This window comes from Cryptosporidium parvum, chromosome 7 (assembly GCF_000165345.1).
Source record: "Cryptosporidium parvum Iowa II chromosome 7, whole genome shotgun sequence".
Classification (NCBI taxonomy): Eukaryota; Apicomplexa; class Conoidasida; order Eucoccidiorida; family Cryptosporidiidae; genus Cryptosporidium; species Cryptosporidium parvum.
The window spans coordinates 278,409-298,788 of NC_006986.1; the positions used below are offsets into that span (position 1 = coordinate 278,409).

The 20,380-nt window shown below is 32.4% G+C and overlaps 5 protein-coding genes across 5 annotated transcripts; 3 read left to right on the forward strand and 2 right to left on the reverse strand.

Annotated features, from left to right (window-relative positions):
• Positions 1–621: 621 nt before the first annotated feature.
• cgd7_1120 (3CCCH domain containing protein) lies at positions 622–2,397 on the reverse strand (the record flags this gene model as incomplete). The annotated part of the gene is made up of 1 exon (XM_628296.1): positions 622–2,397. A coding segment is annotated over one exon (1,776 nt), but the record flags the coding sequence as incomplete, so codon positions are not given.
• A 980-nt stretch (positions 2,398–3,377) lies between these two features.
• cgd7_1130 (protein with 2 bromo domains) lies at positions 3,378–7,436 on the forward strand (the record flags this gene model as incomplete). The annotated part of the gene is made up of 1 exon (XM_628297.1): positions 3,378–7,436. One exon carries the CDS (start codon positions 3,378–3,380, stop codon positions 7,434–7,436), a length of 4,059 nt encoding a protein of 1,352 aa, XP_628299.1.
• Positions 7,437–8,115: 679 nt separating this feature from the next.
• On the forward strand, positions 8,116–11,540 carry cgd7_1140 (hypothetical protein; the record flags this gene model as incomplete). The annotated part of the gene is made up of 1 exon (XM_001388336.1): positions 8,116–10,413. A coding segment is annotated over one exon (2,298 nt), but the record flags the coding sequence as incomplete, so codon positions are not given.
• A 442-nt stretch (positions 11,541–11,982) lies between these two features.
• On the forward strand, positions 11,983–15,558 carry cgd7_1150 (uncharacterized conserved protein; the record flags this gene model as incomplete). The annotated part of the gene is made up of 1 exon (XM_628298.1): positions 11,983–15,558. One exon carries the CDS (start codon positions 11,983–11,985, stop codon positions 15,556–15,558), a length of 3,576 nt encoding a protein of 1,191 aa, XP_628300.1.
• On the reverse strand, positions 15,551–19,741 carry cgd7_1160 (conserved hypothetical protein; the record flags this gene model as incomplete). The annotated part of the gene is made up of 1 exon (XM_628299.1): positions 15,551–19,741. One exon carries the CDS (start codon positions 19,739–19,741, stop codon positions 15,551–15,553), a length of 4,191 nt encoding a protein of 1,396 aa, XP_628301.1.
• Positions 19,742–20,380: the final 639 nt, after the last annotated feature.

A 20,380-nucleotide genomic window follows, 5' to 3' on the forward strand; every position in this document is an offset into this window, starting at 1 on the left:
GAAAAAATAAGATGTGAACAAAATAATCCCAAAAGACTTGAAGAAATTTTACGCAAAAGATATTACTCGTTTCTTACAATTTACCTTATTAGATATGTCAAAATCAATTTTTTTTTCATCCAAAATCCTCTTTTTTTTAATATATAGATTATATTAAATATTTGTCTCAAGCCTAATAATAATACTCTTGCGCGCCAAAAATTTGCATGCATACCCAAATTTGTCATTAAACTCTCAAATAAATAAAAAATTTGAAAAAATGGTGTAAAATGAATTTAAAATAGAAAAACGAAAAGAAGGAACAGAAAATAATTCCTTAAAATATATATAATAAACTAAAAAAGCAATCAATAAAATAGTGGAAAAGCTTTGATATTCTCACAAGTACCGATCGTTAACCAATAACCATTCAAAAATGTCTAGATTTCAATTAAAATTTTAAAAAAAAAAACACCACTCTAAATTATGAACAAATCCAATAGTTAAACATTACAAACCTTGCTGATAAAAATTCAATCATGAAAGTCTTGTACTGAAATTTTAGTATAAGAAATAATACAAACAGGCTATTTTGAAGCCAAGTTTCGCTTCAATTGCGGATAAATAATTTGCTTGAAATGCTTAAATTGACAAAAAATGTACTTTTGCAGACTTCATATCCTCGGAAGGGATCAGAATGGCAGGGACTTCTCCAGTTGAAAGAGAGGAAATTTCTGCAGAATCTAGAAATTTGATTTTAACCAAAATTGGGGAATGAGTAACTTCTGAGCTGTTAGTAAATTGACTAACTTTTGAAAAAAATCCTTCAGATGGAACCACATCTGCGACGTTCTTAAAATAGTCTAAACAGTTTATCTCATCCCTCTTTTTTTCTGAAACAATACTTGATGGCGGACAATTATGTCCTGTGGCTGAACCACTATGATTATCAGTATTACAGTTAAATAAGCTATTGAGCATATGCCCAGGAGAATGTTTTAAAACCTGATGGTTTTGAAGCTTGTTATTTAATACTCCTCCAAGAAAATCATCGCCAAAACTCAAATCTGAGATGTTAGAAACCAAAGAATTTGAGCTATCCTCCATCCGTTTCAAGGAACAAAATGAAGATAAGTCTGTTTCATTTGATCTTAAGTCCAGAAGCTGCTTTTCAGAGTCGTCATCTTGGAACCTATTTTTAATAATACTGGCAGAAGATAATCCAGGATCCTTATCAAGACCAACAAGGCCAAAAATGTTGTCTTGAGACGTATTCAATTGATCACTCTTAGAGTTAGAGTCCCAACTTCTTAAGTTATTAAGAGATGAAGAACCCCTAATACACGGAACATTTGTAATATCGCTATTTTGATTATCATGGAAAGAATTAAACTGGGGTGGAAGAGGTTGAGGTTGAGGATGTGAATGGTTTTGTAAGTTAGGATGAGATTGAGAATTTGAAAAGCATTCACCTTTTCTGAAAATATCATCACAGCTGTAATTCCGCTTCATTCTGTGATCTCCCTCACCTTCTTGGTCAATATATCTCAAAATTGGCGGTAAAGTTTTTGCTTGTATTGATTGAGTATTAAATCCCAATCCTGTTCTAGAATTTGAATGAAGATTTGAATGTGAGTGTGATTGTCTCATTTTTCCTAGTGAAGAGACTGGTTGTCCTGAGCTTGAGTATACTAAAGGAGGGGGAGGAGGGACTTGAAATAGAAATCGGCTATTTTCATTAAATTTGTTGCTCCTTAGTGGCAGAATTAGATCATCTTCTCGTATTGAAGGCGGAAGTTGATCATCTTTTCGTCTAAGTAAATGTTTGTTTGTCTTTTTTCTAAGCTCTGCCTCTCCATGTGCATGTCTACACAAAACTCCAGCATCGCATTTAACACCCATCTTCCAGTATCTACATACTGAAGTCTTATAAAAGTCATTAGTAACTCTAAGTTCAGTAGTACCGTGAGCAAAAGGACAATTCTCTCCAATACTGCAAGCAGAACTTAACCAAAATGGGCATAATTTAGTCTTTTTTAAGTTTACAGGAGTCCTTAAATCTTCACTTCCATGGGCAAACCTACAATTGTCTCCATTTTTACAAGCTCCTTTTGAAAACATCAAACAAAGCTTTGTCTTCCAGTATTGATTATGAGACTCCTCGCTTCCTTCCGTATCAACGTCAGCTGTTACAGAGTCATCTTGGCCATCAAACCTACTTCCCAACGTATTGTTTCCATCAACCCCACCAGAAACTAAGCTTTCTATTATTCTCTCTCCATTATTCCTTGTTAAGTTTCCATTCAAGCCACCCAATGATATCATTGATGGGATTGGCTCAGTGGAAACGCCATATAAATTTGTGTTAAAAGCGTTATCCATCTTTGCTTCGGAATTGTTTATTGTAGAGTCAGGGAATCATTAAAAACTTTATCACAAAAAAAAAAAATTTACTCAAATTTCACGTTTCAAAGCTCAATTCCTTCCCCAAGACCTTATACTAATATTTCTCTCAGTCTCACGTTTTCTTTACTTCAGTACCTCAGCTATCAAGTTACTCCTCATTAAAATCACTCAGAAACTTTGATTTACTGTATTTCCTGAGAGAAAATTAAAGTTTTTATTTTTTTTTTTTTTTAAATATTTATTAATCAATTCTTTGAGGCTATTGTCAAATTACCCCAAAATTTTTGGCGCCCTTCTGAAATCCTTTTTTTAATATCTCAGAATTCTTTTATCGGCAAATATAAAGAAAAAAAAATTTTACTTTAGGCAAATAATTTTTGATTGTGCGCGCCATTCGCCCCCCACTTTTGAGCGTGATAATTTTTTTTGGCTCCAAATTGAATTTTGCCCAAATGCCGGTACTAATGAAAAAAAAAACATTTAAAAAAATTTTGATAAATTTGCCCGGGAAAAATTAGCTCAAGAATTTCTACGTAATAGGAAATTAACTGTGGTAAAGATAGATCCTCCCAGAACAAACCCAGTATAAAAGTTCTCAATTCATTTAGGTGGGGTCGCTTTTGTCTATATTTGAGCTTCATCTCTGTAGGGGAAGTTAAAGCTACCCCTAAAGATTGAAGCTAAAGATTATTATTGCCAAGACTGAGATTTTGCCAAAATACTGTGGAATATTTAAATTAATTGTTCACTATCAAGTTTCAAGAACAAAGGAATTCATCATTATAAGATTAATATTTTTGTTTATTCTTCTCTCGGGTTTATATTCGTTCTTTCAGTGCTAAGCAAGCTTTATGCCAAAACCAAAATCTTCCGGTACCAAGTGCTAAAGTCTCAGATTTGTGAACTTTGCAAGCCCATTTGGGTTTTTCCCTGCCTACTACCTGTAAAACTTCCAGGCCCTGGAAAAACTTTGATTAGAGTTACTATCTGAAATGAATGAAATCTTGGAGAATAAAATTACAAATGGCAACCCAGTTCCTAACTCTGATGAGGAGAGATCCTTGGGAATAGATCAAGAGTCTTATTCAGAAATTTCTGCCCCACAAAAACCTAAAATAGAGGGAAAAGAAGAAACAGGATATGGCCAAGGCCTAAACAAGGAACAAGATCAGAACCTAGAGCAAGATCAGGAACAAGATCATGTACAAGAACAAGATCAGGAACAGGAACAGGAACAGGAACAGGAACAGGAACAGGAACAAGATCAAGATCAAGATCAAGATCGTGAACAAGAGCAAGATCAGGAAGGAGCAGCCAGCGAAAGAATCGAAGGAAAAACCTATAGTCAAAAGACGGATGGGGACGCCTCTTCTGTTGTAACACAAACTAGTCAAAATGCGGTATCGGAAATTCGTATACCGAGAGGGAGAGGAAGACCTCCAAGAAATGCGAATAGAGCAGATATTGGTCCATCTGGACTAGTTAGTATAACTTCAATCTGGGCAGACGATGATAAGCCTAAAGGGAAGAGAGGTCGCCCAAGACTCCGTCCTTTGGAGCCAGAAGAGAAAGTTGAGCCAGAAGCAGCTCCTAATAAGCCTCTAAAAGTGAAACGTCCAAAGGGGCCGAAGGACATTATGTATGAAATCATCCATAGACTTTACAAAAGAGACAAACAGCAGATCTTTGCGGAGCCTGTTAATGCTGAGTTTGTTCCAGATTACTACCAAGTGATCAAAAACCCTATGGACTTCTCTACTATGAGGAAGAAAGTATCCCAAGATGAGTACAAGGATTTTGATTCATTTGTTGATGATATTAAGCTGATCATTACTAACTGCTATACATATAATAAAATAGGTACTATGGTATATAGAATGGGATTGATTTTGGAAGAAACTTGGGATAAGAGTCTAGAAGGGAGTAGGGCTAGATATGAGCAATCCATAAAGAATGTTGAGGAATACGAAGAGAAGAAGAAAGCTGGTGAGATTATTAGTGACTCTGAGCCTGAGTCCCAACCAGTCTGGAATAACACTCCCACATCTCCTCCAACTGTGGAATCGCCAAATTCATCTAATCAAAGGTCAATGGTAACCAGAAGAATGGAAGCTAGGCTTTCAAGCTCACATTCACCCTGGATATCTAAAGGAAGTGGAGGACCTGGTGCTATAGGTGGTTCTTCTGGAGCTGGATCAGGAATTCCTGGGGAAAGAGATTCAAGCACAGGACCAGATTTTATGAGTAGAAGAGCCTTAGGAGGGCACCCATTTGGAGGCTCCATGGCTTATAGGGGAGGAGAGCTTGGAAGGCATCCGCCATACCCAGGAGGAGTCCCTGGCCAAGTTCACCAAAATACTAAGCCAAAAGGTCCCACTCTTGCGGACATTTGTAAAGGAGGTGTGACATCAATCAAGGAAAATCTTGAGAAGCTCAAGATTGATAGATTTGAACCATTCAATTCTTTAATTAAACAACTAGCAACTCAGCCATGTATCAGAACTCCTACTGTAGATGACTGGTATGTCTTTGATAAGCAACTTTCTGAGATCCAATACCGTAATTCTGTTAAGAGATTTATAGGAGATGATAGTATTCAAGCTCTGAAGAAAATCATGGATATAGAAACTGCACTCTTGGAAATTGATCCTCATCCAGCTATTTCCAAACTCCCTTTAAGTGACACTAGACTTCTTGGAATAGATACTGATGACTTTGCCCCATTCAACCAGAACCTATCAGTAGATGGAAGCTTTCTTTTGGGAGTTGGTGATAACCACATTAAAGTTGCACTAACACTCCAAGATGAGGTTCCCTCCCTTGACCTTACTCCCCTAAAAGAGCTCGTAACAAAGTACACTCAACATCCTCTCTCCACACAATCAAATGGCGCGAGCGCCAATATTTCACAGGGTCCCTTCCCTAACTCTTCTGGAGTCTCAGTGAATGGCGTTTCTGCAGGTGCTGGAGCCGGATTAGGGGGCGGAGTTGGATCAGGAACTGCCCACATTGGTTTTCCAAAACCCTCTCTTGGAGGAGGAACCAATCAAGGAGGCCTTCACGCGTCACTCTCTCACTTACAAACCAGCGAGACTAAGCCCGAACTTCCTCCTTCCCAAAGGCCAGCTATGGCGGGTAATGAAATCAAAGGCCAAGATCTTAAGTCTATGCATTACAATGGATTTGGTGTTCATCGAGGAGAGGTATTGCCAGGCACTACAGAAACCTCTGGTGTGAGTAACGTCCCTCTTTCCCAAGTAGGTCAGACCCACGCTCATGGGAGAATTGCTTACAAGCACGGATATCCCCCATCCTTAGGATCTGGCCCTGGATCAGGGACAGGATCTATGCCCATATCTATGCCTGTTAGTGGAACTCCTGGAAAGCCGAGTGTCCCTGGAACTTCCGGAGTAGGAAACTCAAACAGCTATTATGAAGTTTGTCCTCCAGCTAAGGTCCAAAAGTTTGAGCAATCTCATTATCCTACTCATAGTGGTGCATCCCATGCGTTCCCTTCTTCTCACTCAGTTATACCGCCACATTCAGTGCATACAGTGCATCCGACTCAGACTTCGGCTATCCCTAAACAAGGAGTGCAAGCAACAGCTCCTCCCAGTGGTGGTAATAAACCTGGTGTCCCTTTGAACTATAATCAAGTTCATGGGCGGGGGATACAGCATGGAGGTCAAATGCATGCGCAAGGGCATGGTCCGGGAGCTGGGCTTGGACATTTAAATGGGCATCGTATACAGAGTACCAATTTAGTAGCAAATCCCACAAACTCTAACAATGTTTCTCCTGTTAGTGTTGGAAATAATACAAATCAGAATATGAGAGTCTCCGCCTCGAGTCCTACCGCTACCACCTCTACTAGCAATGCTCACTTGAGTGTTAATTTGAATATGGCTTCTAATGCTGCTGCAACTACTACTAATGCTTCTGTTTCTGCTAACTCTATCTCAACAGCTCAAACAGCTCCCATCAACTCTACTGCAAATATAGCATCCGCCAATACTGCTAATAATACAGTCAATACTCCTTTGGGTAATTTTGTTCCAAGCTCCGTTGTTCCAGGTTCAGCTGTAACTACTGCCTCTATTAGTGGAGGTAGTAAAATGAATCATATTGGCAATGTACCGACTTCAGCTGCAGCTGCTCCTACAAATTCTTCTTCCATCTCACCAACTGCCAATGTTTCAAATATTCAATACTTGAACAGTAATGATGTTCGTAGAATCTCTGATAAGTTAAACTACTCTCAAAATATGATGGGAAGCCAAGTCCATCACCAGGGACATCTCGTAAACAGGACTCATGTTAGTAACCCTGGTAGCCATTACCTTCAAATGAACGCAAGTTCAGGAAATCATATTGGTGCTGGAGCTGTAGGAGCTGCGATGGTAACAAATACTAATCAACGTATAGATCATGCAATGAGTGGTAATATTGGGCAGCAAAAGGTCATAACTAGTGGCTACATCCAAAATAATGAGTACATGGCACGGGGAGCAGACCCAAATGTAGGTGGTGGTACTAATAACAGTACCACCAATAAAAATAATAATAGTGGCAATAGTGGCAATATGTATGAGTTGTACCAGCATAATGCTAAGAAACCAGAAATGCCCATTGATATTAGGGAGGAGCGGGCACGTCTGGACCAGAATATGTATATGGTAGAAGGTATGGGAGTAAATGGAATGAATATGAGGTCTCGTCAACAAATACTACAAATGCAATCGCATCAGAACTCAGTTAAGCCACCCCACTACCACCATCAGTATCCCCCTCAGTCGCAGATCCCTATTCACAAGTCCCATGTAAATAATGGAAACGTTTCCAATGCGAACGGAAGTAATAACTTTTATCAAAAATATAACAATAACACTACAAACAGCAATAGTAACATTCAATATCATAACAGAAATATCTCACCAATGGGGCAAGCATCTTCCAATATCCCTAATATTGCCAATCCCATAAACAATTTGACTAGCGGAAGTTCACAATATCCGCAAGATGGGATTAATCACCTTGGACAAAAAAAATAAAATTAGCTCTAATTAGTTTATAGTTTTAATTTAAGGTTATTATAATTTGTATTGCATGCATGTGTATAATTTTCTCATGTTTTTTTTTGCTATTAGATTACGTGTTAGACTACTTGCATGTAAAAACCGGTATTAATGATGTTGGCGCCCACAATGCCATGCATGCCGCCTGTTTGTGTGGTTGGAAAAAAAATCAGTAAAGGATTATTTGCAAGATAATGGAAAGAAAAGTTACAAAAAGAGAAGATTGGATATAGTTGAGAAAATTTGAGGCAAAAAAACTAATAGAGGGATATTGTGGAGGCTTTAAATAATTAGAACTTGAGTTTGTTAAATATATTTATTTAAAGGCTTTAAGTGGATTGAATAACATTCTCAGTCTGGCAAGGGGCTGAGAAGAAGAAATTAATTTAGCAAGCAATTTTATCAGGAAGATTGGGTTTATTTGTAGTATTAGAAATAGTAGAGTGAGTAGTAGAAGTATTGGTGGTTTTTGAGTAACAATTGGATAAAGTAAACGTAAAGAGAGCCAAGCAGTTGAAGATATTAGGTTGAATTAGCAAAAAATACAAGTTTGAAAAGGAAGGAAAGAATTATCATGTAATGATATCTGGAAATTTCAAGTTGAATTAAATAAATAAATATGACCAGAGCACCCTTTCAATCAACTTCTCCAAGAAACTTGGAATTTCTTCCAAATATCAATAGGCTATCAAATGAGCCAATAGATATAGCGAATGTTTCAAAGCAAAAGCTCCAAAAGCAATTGAGTGACTTGAGGAGAAAATCAGTGAATGTAGAGAATATTCCATCAAGAAGTCAACAGGAAGATCCTCTGAGTTTTAATGAGTTAAATAATGGATATACAGGAGTTTTGATAAATACAAGTGGGAGCTTAGGAGTAAATTCTCATGGATTTGGACAAAAATATGGAAGTGCAATTTCAAATTTACAGGCAGAGCTGGTATCTCTGAAGAAAGAATATTCACAATTGGAGAAGCAATATAAACAAGAGTTGTTAAGAAGGTCAGATTTAGAGGAACTAAAAAGAACAATTAAAGATCAGAAACTACATATTAGAGAATTGCAGAATGAATTATCAGATGAAAAAAGAAGAAGCAAAACTCGTGAGATGAGTATTAAAAATAAGAATAATTCAGAATCTGTAACAAATGAGCAATGGAAGGATATGTTAGCAAGATCGGAACAAGAAAAGAGACAGAAGCAGACACAACTAACTGAGAAGGAGGCAGAATGTTCTAAGCTTATAAAGCAGATTAAAAGTTTGAATAATCAGTTGGAAGAGCTAAGAGAATTAGAATGTATTTCAAAAAATAAGATTTCTAAATTTGAATCAGAAATGAGTAACAATATGGACAACTTGGAAGAAATAAAGAGACTAAGTGAGGAGAATAAGAGTTTAACTGAGAAGACTGACAAAATTTCGAATGAATTAAATGAAATATTGTACAATAGGGAATTTTTAGTTCAAGAAAATGAAGATTTAAAGCATTTAAATAAAGAAATTAATGAAAAGATGGAGTTAATATCCAAGGAAAGGGATAGAGTAATCATGGAAAAAAATGATTTACAAAATGAAGTAAATGAAAGAAGAGAAGAGAATGCTCGCTTAGCAACAATAGTTGAGGAGTTATCAGAGAAGAGAAAAGATTTTGAGAATACTGTTTTCGATTATAAATTAAGAATTGATGTATTAGAGTCGGAAAGTAAAGATAAATCACATCAAATTGAAGTTCTTACAAATAGTAATGATCAATATAAAGAAAAAGAGACTAGTTATGTTAAACAATTGGATGAGAAAATACAGACTCTTGATAAATTAAAAAAAGAATTAGATATTTTACGAAAGGATAAGAGTAATACAATTTGTAGTTTGGAGGATAGAATTAAGATGCTTGATATTAGCAACAAAAAGAGTGAAGAGATCATATCAGAATTAACCAAGAAGAATGAAGAATTATTTAGAAAGAACAATTTGAACAATGAAATTAGTGAAGAAAAGAATGAAGCAATTGCAAAAAATATCGAGTTGATTGAAATTAATAAAAATATGCAAGAGCAAATTAATGAAAAGATTAAAGAAAATCAAGAGTTATTAAAAGAAATTAAATTAAAAAGTCAAGCTTTGAATGATGGAGAAAATAGGTTTAAAAAAATCTTATCTGAAAAGGAGGAGATCATTAATCAACTTAATCAAGATCTTGATTATGCTCAAAAGCAGATGAAAAGTTTAAGAATGAATGAAGAATCGGGATTAGAAAAGATTAATCAATATATTAAAGAGATTGAATCCATTGAATTAGAGAAAGAATCTCTTAATCAACATATCCAAGATTTAAATTTAAAATGTTTTAAATTTGAAACTGCTCGTAACTACTTAGAATCTAAATTACGCAATTATTTGGAAAATCACGGGCTAAAAAGTTTAGAGTTTGAAATTAATGATAACGATAGTAATGACAATAATTCGGAAGTGAAAAATAAATTTATTGGTCATGGTATTGATATAATTATGGAAGAGTTTAGATGTTTGAAGGAGAATAATGAAAAGAATGAATCAATTATTAAAGAAAAGGATGAAGTAATTGAAACTATTTCAAAGGAAAAAGAAGAGAAAATTGAATCCATAATTAAAGAAAAGAATAAAGAGATTGAAATCATTTCAAAGGAAAAAGAAGAAAAAATCGAATCCATAATTAAAGAAAAGAATGAAGAAATTGAAATTATTTCAAAGGAAATTGATGCAATTAATAAAGAAAGAAAGGAACAAAAGTTCTTGAACAACTGGAAGAATTGCAGAAAATTATTACTGAAAAGGAAGAAATTATGGATTACTCAAAAAGAAAAAACTGAGTTAGAAATCTCCCTAGAGAGAAAGAAGAAGAATTTAACTTGGTTATTATGGAAAAGGAAAAAGAGAAAAACGATGAATCCAAAACCAAAATTAAGTATTTAGAAGAGGAATTTGCTATGATAATTAAAGACAAAGAAGAAGAATTTGAAACAAGAATTAAGGAAATGATGAAAGAAATTGAATCCATACAAATTAAAAAAGATGAAGAAATGGAATATCGCTTAAAAGAGAGAGATGAGGAAGTAGAAATTATTATTAGAGAAAAGGATGAGAAGATTCAAAACATTCTAAAGGAAAAGTATGAGGAAATTGAATCAATTATTAAAGAAAAGGATGAAGTAATTGAAACCATTTCAAAGGAAAAAGAAGAGAAAATTGAATCCATAATTAAAGAAAAGAATAAAGAGATTGAAATCATTTCAAAGGAAAAAGAAGAAAAAATCGAATCCATAATTAAAGAAAAGAATGAAGAAATTGAAATTATTTCAAAGGAAATTGATGCAATTAATAAAGAAAAGAAAGAAACAAAAGTTCTTGAACAACTGGAAGAATTGCAGAAAATTATTACTGAAAAGGAAGAAACTATGGAATTACTCAAAAAAGAAAAAAATGACTTAGAAAGTCTTCTAAGAGAGAAAGAAGAGGAATATAACTTTGAAAGATTGGGAAAAGATGATCATATCACAAAGTTGGTCAAGGAAAAACAGAATTTAGAATCAGAAATGAAAGCCAGGGATGAATATTTAAAAGACATTATCAGAGAGAGAGATGAAATTGAAATTGTTAGAAATCATCTTAATCAGTCAAATCATCAAAATGAACTTTTAAGGACCGAAATTGTCAAGTTGGAAAATACTATTTCAAATCTTCGTCTTGAAAATAATCGATTAAGCGAAAGTATTCAAAAGCTCGAAGCTGACAATATACAAATCATTAAAAATACTGAGAGATCTCAACTTTTAACCCATGATTCTCAAAGAAGTCCAACAAATAGTCTTGAGTTTAATTCAAATAATGCAAAACAAATGTATATTCAAAGTCTACAAAATGAAATCAATGAATTAAGATCATTAAATAGTGATTTAGCTGAGAGATTATCAGAATTGGAAGTATCTATGATTCAACAATCATCATCAGAAAGATCTTAATTCATTAATTCTTACATAATTTTCTTTCATTTTTTCACCTCTAGTATAATTCATATTAATTTTTTTTTCAAAATATTTCTATTAAATAAAAATATATATTCTTTTTTTCTTATTATTTTCTAATTATATTATTAATATCCCTTTCTCCACTCCTTTACTCCATTTAACTTTAAAGACTCATGATCCAAATATCTTCAATTTAGTAATTTTTTTTTTGTATCCCTTCTATTTTCAACTCCTTAATTAGTATTCTTTTATTCAAGTTTCAATACATCTTAAATTATTCTTTCATTCATTGAATTTACTAATTAAAATCATTTTTTTTTATTCTTCAAATCACGCTTTATAGTGGTACCACTTGCATGTTTTTTGAGCGGGTTCATTGCATGCATGCATACACGAATTTTGATGATTAAAATTGCGAGGAAAAAAAAATAATTCACGAGGGGTAGAAAGAGAAAAAAAAGATAAAACACATACTCAAATCCCCTATATCTAGAAAATAAATACTCTCCCACTTAGAATGATTAACTTGAGTGGGAAACTGTGTAATTTAGAAAACTATAAAAAGCTATGTGGGGAAATTCTGGCTTATTCTGGGAATTTAAAAAGATCTAGAAAGTTAACCCAAATTGAACAAGAACATTCCTGCTCAGATTTGTCATTTGACCCAGAAAACTATCATTTAACTAACTTAGAAAAGCCTTGTTCAGAAAAAGAACTTGTCGAGAATATTCGAACTGTTGCAGAAGTTTTAATATGGGAAGACCAAAATGATGAACAAGGATACTTTGAAATCACCTGTAAATTTGAAATCTTCCCTACTCTTGTAGAGCTTGTTATTCATATTGATGTCAATTACTCTATTAAAAAACAATCTCTACAAACACTTTCAATTATTTTACAGAATATCAAAAATATTAATACTTTATATTATATTCTAAGTAATAATATAATCTCCAAACTCTTGAATAATACATTCAAATCTGGAAATCTTCAAAATGTCAGAAAAGACTCATATGAAATTGATCTTAACATTTCTATTATTAACAAAGAAGAAGAAGAAGAAGACGAACTTTTATCATATTATATTGTTCTACTAAGAACTTTAGCCTTTAGACTTAATGGAGAAACTCTTAGACTATTTCTTAATCAGTCCAATGAATTCCCTCTTTGGAAAAATGCATGCATGTATATTAATCACAGAGATAGTATGGTAAGAAATACCAGTAGAAATGTTTTACTCAATATCTTAAGAACTAGAGAAAAAGAAATCATTGATTATATTGTTTTGGAAGAAATTAAGCAATTTAATCATCAAGGACACTTAGAAGAAGCTATGAGATATATTCAACTTGATCCAAACTTAATTCAAGATCTTTTTAACCAATCTTTGTCTTCTGACCAAAATCATTCAACCAGTATTTTTCAGATTCTAATCTCCTCTATTATCAAACAAATTCACCAAATTGGTGAACTCTCAGAAAATCTTGATTTTCAATGGCCAGAAATTCTTGAATATATAGGTATCATTACTAATGATTACCAAGAATCCTCTCATAATTATGATGATGAAACTACCGAGACTAAAGAAAGTATAAATACCTCTTCTATTACTGCTACTTCTCCTATTACTCTCTCTTATACAGAAACTGAATCTCCTGATGAATATAAATCTCCTATTATTAATCAATTAAACCCAACATTCTATGATCGTCTTATTAAACCTTTAAGTAAACAAATTGAACTTATATTGGATCTAATGGAATTATTTCATGAATTTGTATTCCTTCAAATTCAAAGTGTCTCATGGCTTTTTTGTAACTCTTTAATTCATCAAGTCTTTGAAATGGTTCTTTTCCAAAAAATCACAAATGAGATCACATATATTAATCAAGGAATCACCAAAAATACTCTACCAATCAAAATCTATCTCTATATTACCTACCAAATCATTTTGTTTCTTTACAATAATAATCAAAACAAAATCTATGATCTATTGATCTCCAATATTTGGGACAAATTTCTTAAGCTTGGAAACCAACAATCTCTCTTTGGAAATATCTTCTCAACACTTATTAACTATCTAGAAGATGATTCTGAACTTGTTTTGATCTTTGGATTGCTAAGTTTGTATTCTATCTGGGGTAAAAAACAAAAAGAAGTCAAAGAATCCCAAATATTAGATCATTCTACAAATATTAATTCCTTCAAAACAGTAGAAACAAACCAAAAGATTAAAGAAATGAATTTTACAAAGAAATCTCCTGAAACATTGACTTTAGATGTAGTACCAAGCCTATTTCAATCATTTATAACAAACTTTTCAAGCTTTTTTCAACAAAAAGATGATCAAGAATTTCTTATACAAGAAATCTATAGAAGAAAAAATATTAAAGATATATCTCTAATAGAAATAGAACTCATGAATTCTATATCCTCAAATTTGTCTCAAAGACAAAAACTTATAAATCAAAGATCTTTTCTACATAGAAGATGTAAATCTATCCCTAGTCATTGGAAATATAGTCAAGAGGATGAAAACAAAGTCTTATATGATTTAGAATCTTCAAATACTTTGATGAAAGCTTGTATAAATGAACAAATACTTAGAAAAGATTTTAAAAGTATTATTAGTAATTCAGAACTTCTCATAAAAAAAGAATTTCAAAACTTTTACTCTAAACTGAATTTCGAGATCTTGTCTCAAGAGTTAAAAAAGAATCAAAAATTAGAAGAATTTTTCTTATTTTTTGCTCAATTTCTAGAAAAGATTGTTCATATTTCTGAAAAGAATAAGAATATAATCAAATTAAGACCTCTATGTCTTTTTGTTATAACTTTTCTAACATTTGGAGTAATCCAAGATCATGAGACAGTGAGACAAAGTAACTATTTTAATGATTTCTGCTTACTTTTGGATTCTTTCATGAAATATTTTACAAGTATAACTTTAAGACATATTGGAGATTTACTTAGAAGAGATCTAAATAGTGGAGAGAAATACTCTGTATTTGAGAATATTGGGAATTTGAATTATATGATTTGTGAACATTTCTTGGAATGGAAAGATGAAGATGAACTTTTAATCCTCAGAATGTTTGAAAATTATGAAAAGACATTTCTTTGGACTCAAAAAGTTATTTCAAACTTTTGTATTCTTCCTTTAGTGGAAGATTCTTGTAAAAGGCAAGAGACAAGAAGATATATTTGGAATTTGATTGATACTTATCCAATTTTTAGATGGTTTCCAAATAACTGTTGTGATTTCTTTTTTGAAGAGGAAAGATCAATAAAATCAAGATCAATTTTTATTGATAAACTTAGAAGTAACTATAATAACTTACAGATATTGGAGACTTTCTGTAAAATGATAAAGAGATTCAGAAAAGATAATAATGAAAGAGAATTAGAAGAGAAATTGAAATTAGATGAGAATAATAATTCTAAGTTGATAAGTAGGAAAATGAGAATCTTAATAGAAAGCAAACCATATAGAGTTTCAATAATAAGAGCAAGTAAAGGAAAATCAGATTCAAAGGTAACCAAGAACATTCAATGTAATGTAATCTTTGATTTAATTAGAGGAAATATTGTACTTACAAGCTTTCAAATAAAACCAGAAAAGAAATCGATAATGTTGGCCAAGTTTAAAATAATAAGATGTAAGCCAGTACCAATATTAACAAGGTCTTATAAGACAGCAATAAGATACTTGGTAGCTTTATTAGTAAGGTATCGTAAATATGAATTAGAGGAGGATGTAATTTTAGAGGATATACTTTATGAATTACCTCTTAGAGAAGATTTATTGAATTCTCCAAATATCTCAAGAGGAGCAATAATACAACCAAGGGAGACAAAAGTGAATAAAAGAGTTTACCATTTAAAGAATTTATTATTACCATATTACACAAGAGTTGGGATGGATATTAGAAAGGATGAATTCTGCAAAGATTTGAACTTTAATGATTATGCCTTGTATATAGAATTTGAATCCAAAAAGAAGTCCGAGGAATTTATTAGGAGATTGAATGAGTTAAGATATGATAAACATATTGAGAAGATGTTTGAAGAGTACTGGAAGATCTTTAAATAAGGAAATGTAATAACTCAAGAATTTCATTAGTTTCTTTAACAGTGAAGAGAGTATTAACTTCTGAATGATTTGAGGATAAAGGAGTAAGAGATTTAGATTCAAGTAATTTTTGGGATAGAAACTGAATAAAATCTCTAACAACATATCTGAAGTACCATAGAATACTTTGAATTTGTCCAGGGCATTGTAATAATATCCAATCATCAATGAGAATGTGATTAAGTGAATCTTCAGGATCAATATGATTTTGATCATTTGGTTGATCTTTTTTAGATTTAGGATGGTTTGGATTAAGAGAGATTTTTTTCATTTGATTAATTAATGAAAGCGGATTCAATTGGAGTGAATCAGACGCAAATAGTAAAAGAGAATACATGGATATTGAGATTGGGAATCTCAAGACCGTTTTCTTTTGAGCAAAAGATTGGAATAAGCTCATATACATAATGCAATGATATGTACCGAGATCATACATTCTGTTATATATTGCAGTGGATTCTGAAAGGAAAACTCTAGAAACGTCTTGAGATTCTTTAACAATATCATAGGCTTGAGAGATTGTGATAGGCTTTTCTTTTGGTTGAGGAGTGAAGAAATGACCAATAGACTTTTTTGATAATCTATTTTTTCTAAATAAAAGTAACTTGTTGAATTGAATTGTTTCAGCAAATAAACCATTTCCAGACTCAACATACTTGATTCTTTTTGGAAGACGAATACAGGCAACGTTTGGATATAATGAAGCAGCAAGACAGGTTTGAATAAGATTCCATTTAGAAAAGATTTGAGCTTCATCAATTTTTTCATTAGTAGTTTCTTGAATAGATAAGACTCTGAGAAGATGGTTTTTTGTTTGGTATATAGTTTCCATTTTTGAGATATCTAAACATTTAGGATCAAAAGGTAACTGGTGATTTTCAATATTTTCAAGATTTGAGATTAGCCTTGGTGTCTTGTACTTTGAATTAGATTTGAAATGTTCAAGATAAAAATTGTAAACTTTAATAAAGATCATATAATCGCAATTGGTGGAAGATTTTGGTAGATGTCTTTCTTCAAGTTTCCATGGTATTTCACAAGTTAGAAATGAAGCAATGGTGACAATGGGGTCAATACAATCAAATATTAAGCCATAGATGAATAGTATTCCAATACTGAGATCCACTGGCCATCTGCTGAGAAGTTCTCCAAGAGGAGTAATTCTGAATTGATCATCAAGGGCCCCATAATTACGCAGTGAGAGTAATGAATTTTCAATGGAAGAGAGGCTTGGAGGAGTGAAGAAATCTTGGAGGGAGTGAATTAGCTGTATAAGCTTGAATGAATTTCGTAATCCTCTAGAGCTTGCAAGATTTGAATCTTTATCTGGGGGAAGATTACCCAAATAGCATAAAATATCAAGAATAATATGCTCAATAGGAAGTCTAAGAATCTCAGGAGTAATTTCAAGGGACTGAGACTGTAATTCTTCTTCAGTGAATAAACGGAAACACTTTCCTGGAGCAGTTCTACCAGCTCTACCCATTCTTTGCTGAGCTGATGATTTTGAAATGAGAACTTCTTGCAAAGAAGTAACATGACGAATAGGATCATAGATAGAAATTCGTACTCTTCCAGTATCAATAACAAATCTAATATCTTCAATAGTTAGAGAAACTTCTGCAATATTAGTAGATACGATAACCTTTCTCTTTCCCTTAACTGGTTTAAAGATTTCAAGTTGATCATTATAATTGACATTTGAATGACAGGCTAAAACATGTAATGGGATAGGAAGTTGAACCTTTTCTTTAAAATCTTCGAATCCTTCTTGATCTTGTTCATTCTCATCAAATTCTCTTTTTAATAGCTTTGTAAGATGATTAACATCACCAATACCTCCTAAAAAGATTAATACTGAACCTTCTTGATTCCCAAGTGATTTGATAATATTTAGAACATGATCTTTAAGCTTGGGGATATCCAAAGGTTTACATATGTTACTTCCCAAGTCTAAGTACTCATCATCATCCTGAGTAGAAGAAACGCCATTATTGTTTTGGGATTGGGTATTTTGTTGTTTTTTTTGTTTGAGTGGTAGATAAGAGACTTCGATGGGAAATGGAGTTCTTCCAGGAAGGTTTATTGTATCAATTTTAAAAACTGATTCTTTGTTAATTTGTTCTTGTATAGCGGTAATAATTGTATTAGACTCAATTTTATCATTATATGATTTGTTAAAATACTTGACAAACTCAAAAACATCAATTGAAGCACTCATAATCACAAGTTTAATATCACTCCTTTTGTATGAAAGCTGTTTCATGAAATATAATAATAAATCAACGTCTAAAGATCTCTCATGAGCTTCATCTAAAATCAGGACAGAATTGGCTGGGATCTTGAATTGGTTTGTATCAATATCAGAACTAGAAATACCCATAAGCTCTGATTTAATAATGTTAATCAATATTCCATGAGTACAGTAAACCAATTTAGTGCTATTAGTAACATAATGATCCAGTCTAACAGAATGACCAACTAGATGTTTTTTTACATGTTGATTTTCTTTAATAGCTTCGTTCCTTACTCGAGTAGAGACTGATATTGCAGCTAGTCTTCTTGGCTCACTACAGTATATCATTCCTTCTGTGAATTGAGTAATTCCTTCGTAAACTAAAATAGGAATTTGAGTAGTTTTTCCACAACCTGTTTCTCCTTTAACCACCAAAATTTGATTAGATTTAAGCTTTTCAATAATTTTTTCAGCATTCATTGATGCGGAAAGGTGATCATATCTACGAGCTTTAAAAAGATTTGCAGATTCGAGAGGAGGCTTTGGAGAATTCTTGGATATTTCTTCTATTTCATAATCAGATTTGGAATTATTTTCTAATTTTGAAACAAACAAGTTCTTTATTTTATCGCTAATTAAATCAATTTCTTCATTCTTTGATTCTTTTGAGTTTGAATAATCTTTAACCTCAATCTGAGCCTTTTTGGGAGTAATTAACTGCGGTAGATCATTCTCCTTCAGATGGATTGATAACCACATTATACATAACCAAGCAATATAGTGTTTTGGGTAGCTAGAAATTTCTACGTCTGTTACAATACAAATATTCGAAATCCTGAAATGATCCATGTAAACTCCTTTCTGTAGTTTAAACGAGTCTTTCATAGATTTATTATATTCATCAATCTCTTTCATAACTACATTCAAAGCTGTTAAAGATCTTTCATTGTCGAAACCACACGACTCTATTAGCTTGATTATTCCCTCCTTGTCTTTATTATCAATACCACACCAATATTTTAAACTTAACAATATCATCTTTACATTCAAACCATTAGACTTCAAAAAACTAGAATACTTTTCCTTCATTATGTCATTCATTCTCTCTAAATTTAAAGAAACTAATTTTGGTCTTGAGACTAATCTTGGTAATCCTGAAAAATTATTACAATTATCAAAAAGCCAGGATTTAAAACTATAAGATTTAGAAAGCATTGGAAAGTGCTTGGTTACTATTCCTATCGTCTTCTTTCTTATATTATAGCTCATAGATAACCTCGGAATCTCCAGCTTTTGTTTTTGATCACTGATATCAATCTTATTTTTTTTTTCTGCTTGCATTCTTTTTTTTTCACTTTTAAAAAGTGCCTTTTCTTTCTGTGAAACAAATTCATTATTTCTTGAAACTAAGGGATTATTTGTATCCATTGATAGCCAGGCTTCATCTAGTGGTGCTGGGAAAAGCTTATATAGAGGTCTTGATCCTTCTAGGTGTCTTAAAGCAAGCAAAGCGGCATAATGTTGAGCAAGATCATTATTTATAAAGGATTCTTTTGTTTCAAATCTCATTGAATTCTCTTCCTTACCTTTTGGGTCATTCAATATTACCACATACCTAAACATTCCTTTATTTGCTACAAGTTTATTGTAGATTGGTTTTGGCCTTTTTTCCTTTTGACAATAATTATTCAATAGGACTTTTGGAGTTCTCATATAAGGTTTCATTTCAAATAGTGGAATTTTCTTCACCTCTATTTCTTCTCCCTTTGTTGATCCAGAATTTACATTCGTTTTAGAACTTAACTTTTTACCTTGGTTTTCTTCTGAAATGTTTTTTGTGCCCGAATTTGAAATACCTTTCTTCATTTTAGGGTCTGGATTTGTGGTCTTTTCCGTTTTCTTACTCATTTTATCTCAAAATACACGTAAAAGACACACAAATTCTCCTAAAAGCTTGGATTATTTAATTTTCTCTTAATAATACGAAGTTTTTAATTTTTTATTATTATTTTTTTTCTCCAATGGACAATGGTCAAATTTACCATTTGGGCGCATTTTGTCAGCACATCCTCTCCAAATTAATTTCAACTTAAATTTTTTTTAAAAAATTAATTCAATCAACAAATAAATCTCTTCTTTAGAAACATAAAGCCTCTATTAGTAATTTAACCCTAATATTCTTTTTCAATCTCTAAACCATTCTCTTTCAATTTCTCTACACAACTCTTGCATTATCTTCCTTAACCATTTAAATTAATATTTCAAAAACTAACTCAACTCCTTTAAAGATTTCTGCATGAATTTACATTTACCGTGTCAGTCCACATGACATCTACAAGTCATACAATTTAAATTACATGCAAAATTAATTAATTAAATAAATAAACTACTTTTGGCGGGAAACACATGCATTTGCAGGTGCAGCCATTACATGCGGGGGGCCCAGCTTAAATGAAACGATATTAATAGAGTCACAGTTTTGTAAATAAATTTAGTGTTAAAATTGTAATTATTGAACTTGAGAAAGTTTTTGGTTTTGGTGGTAAA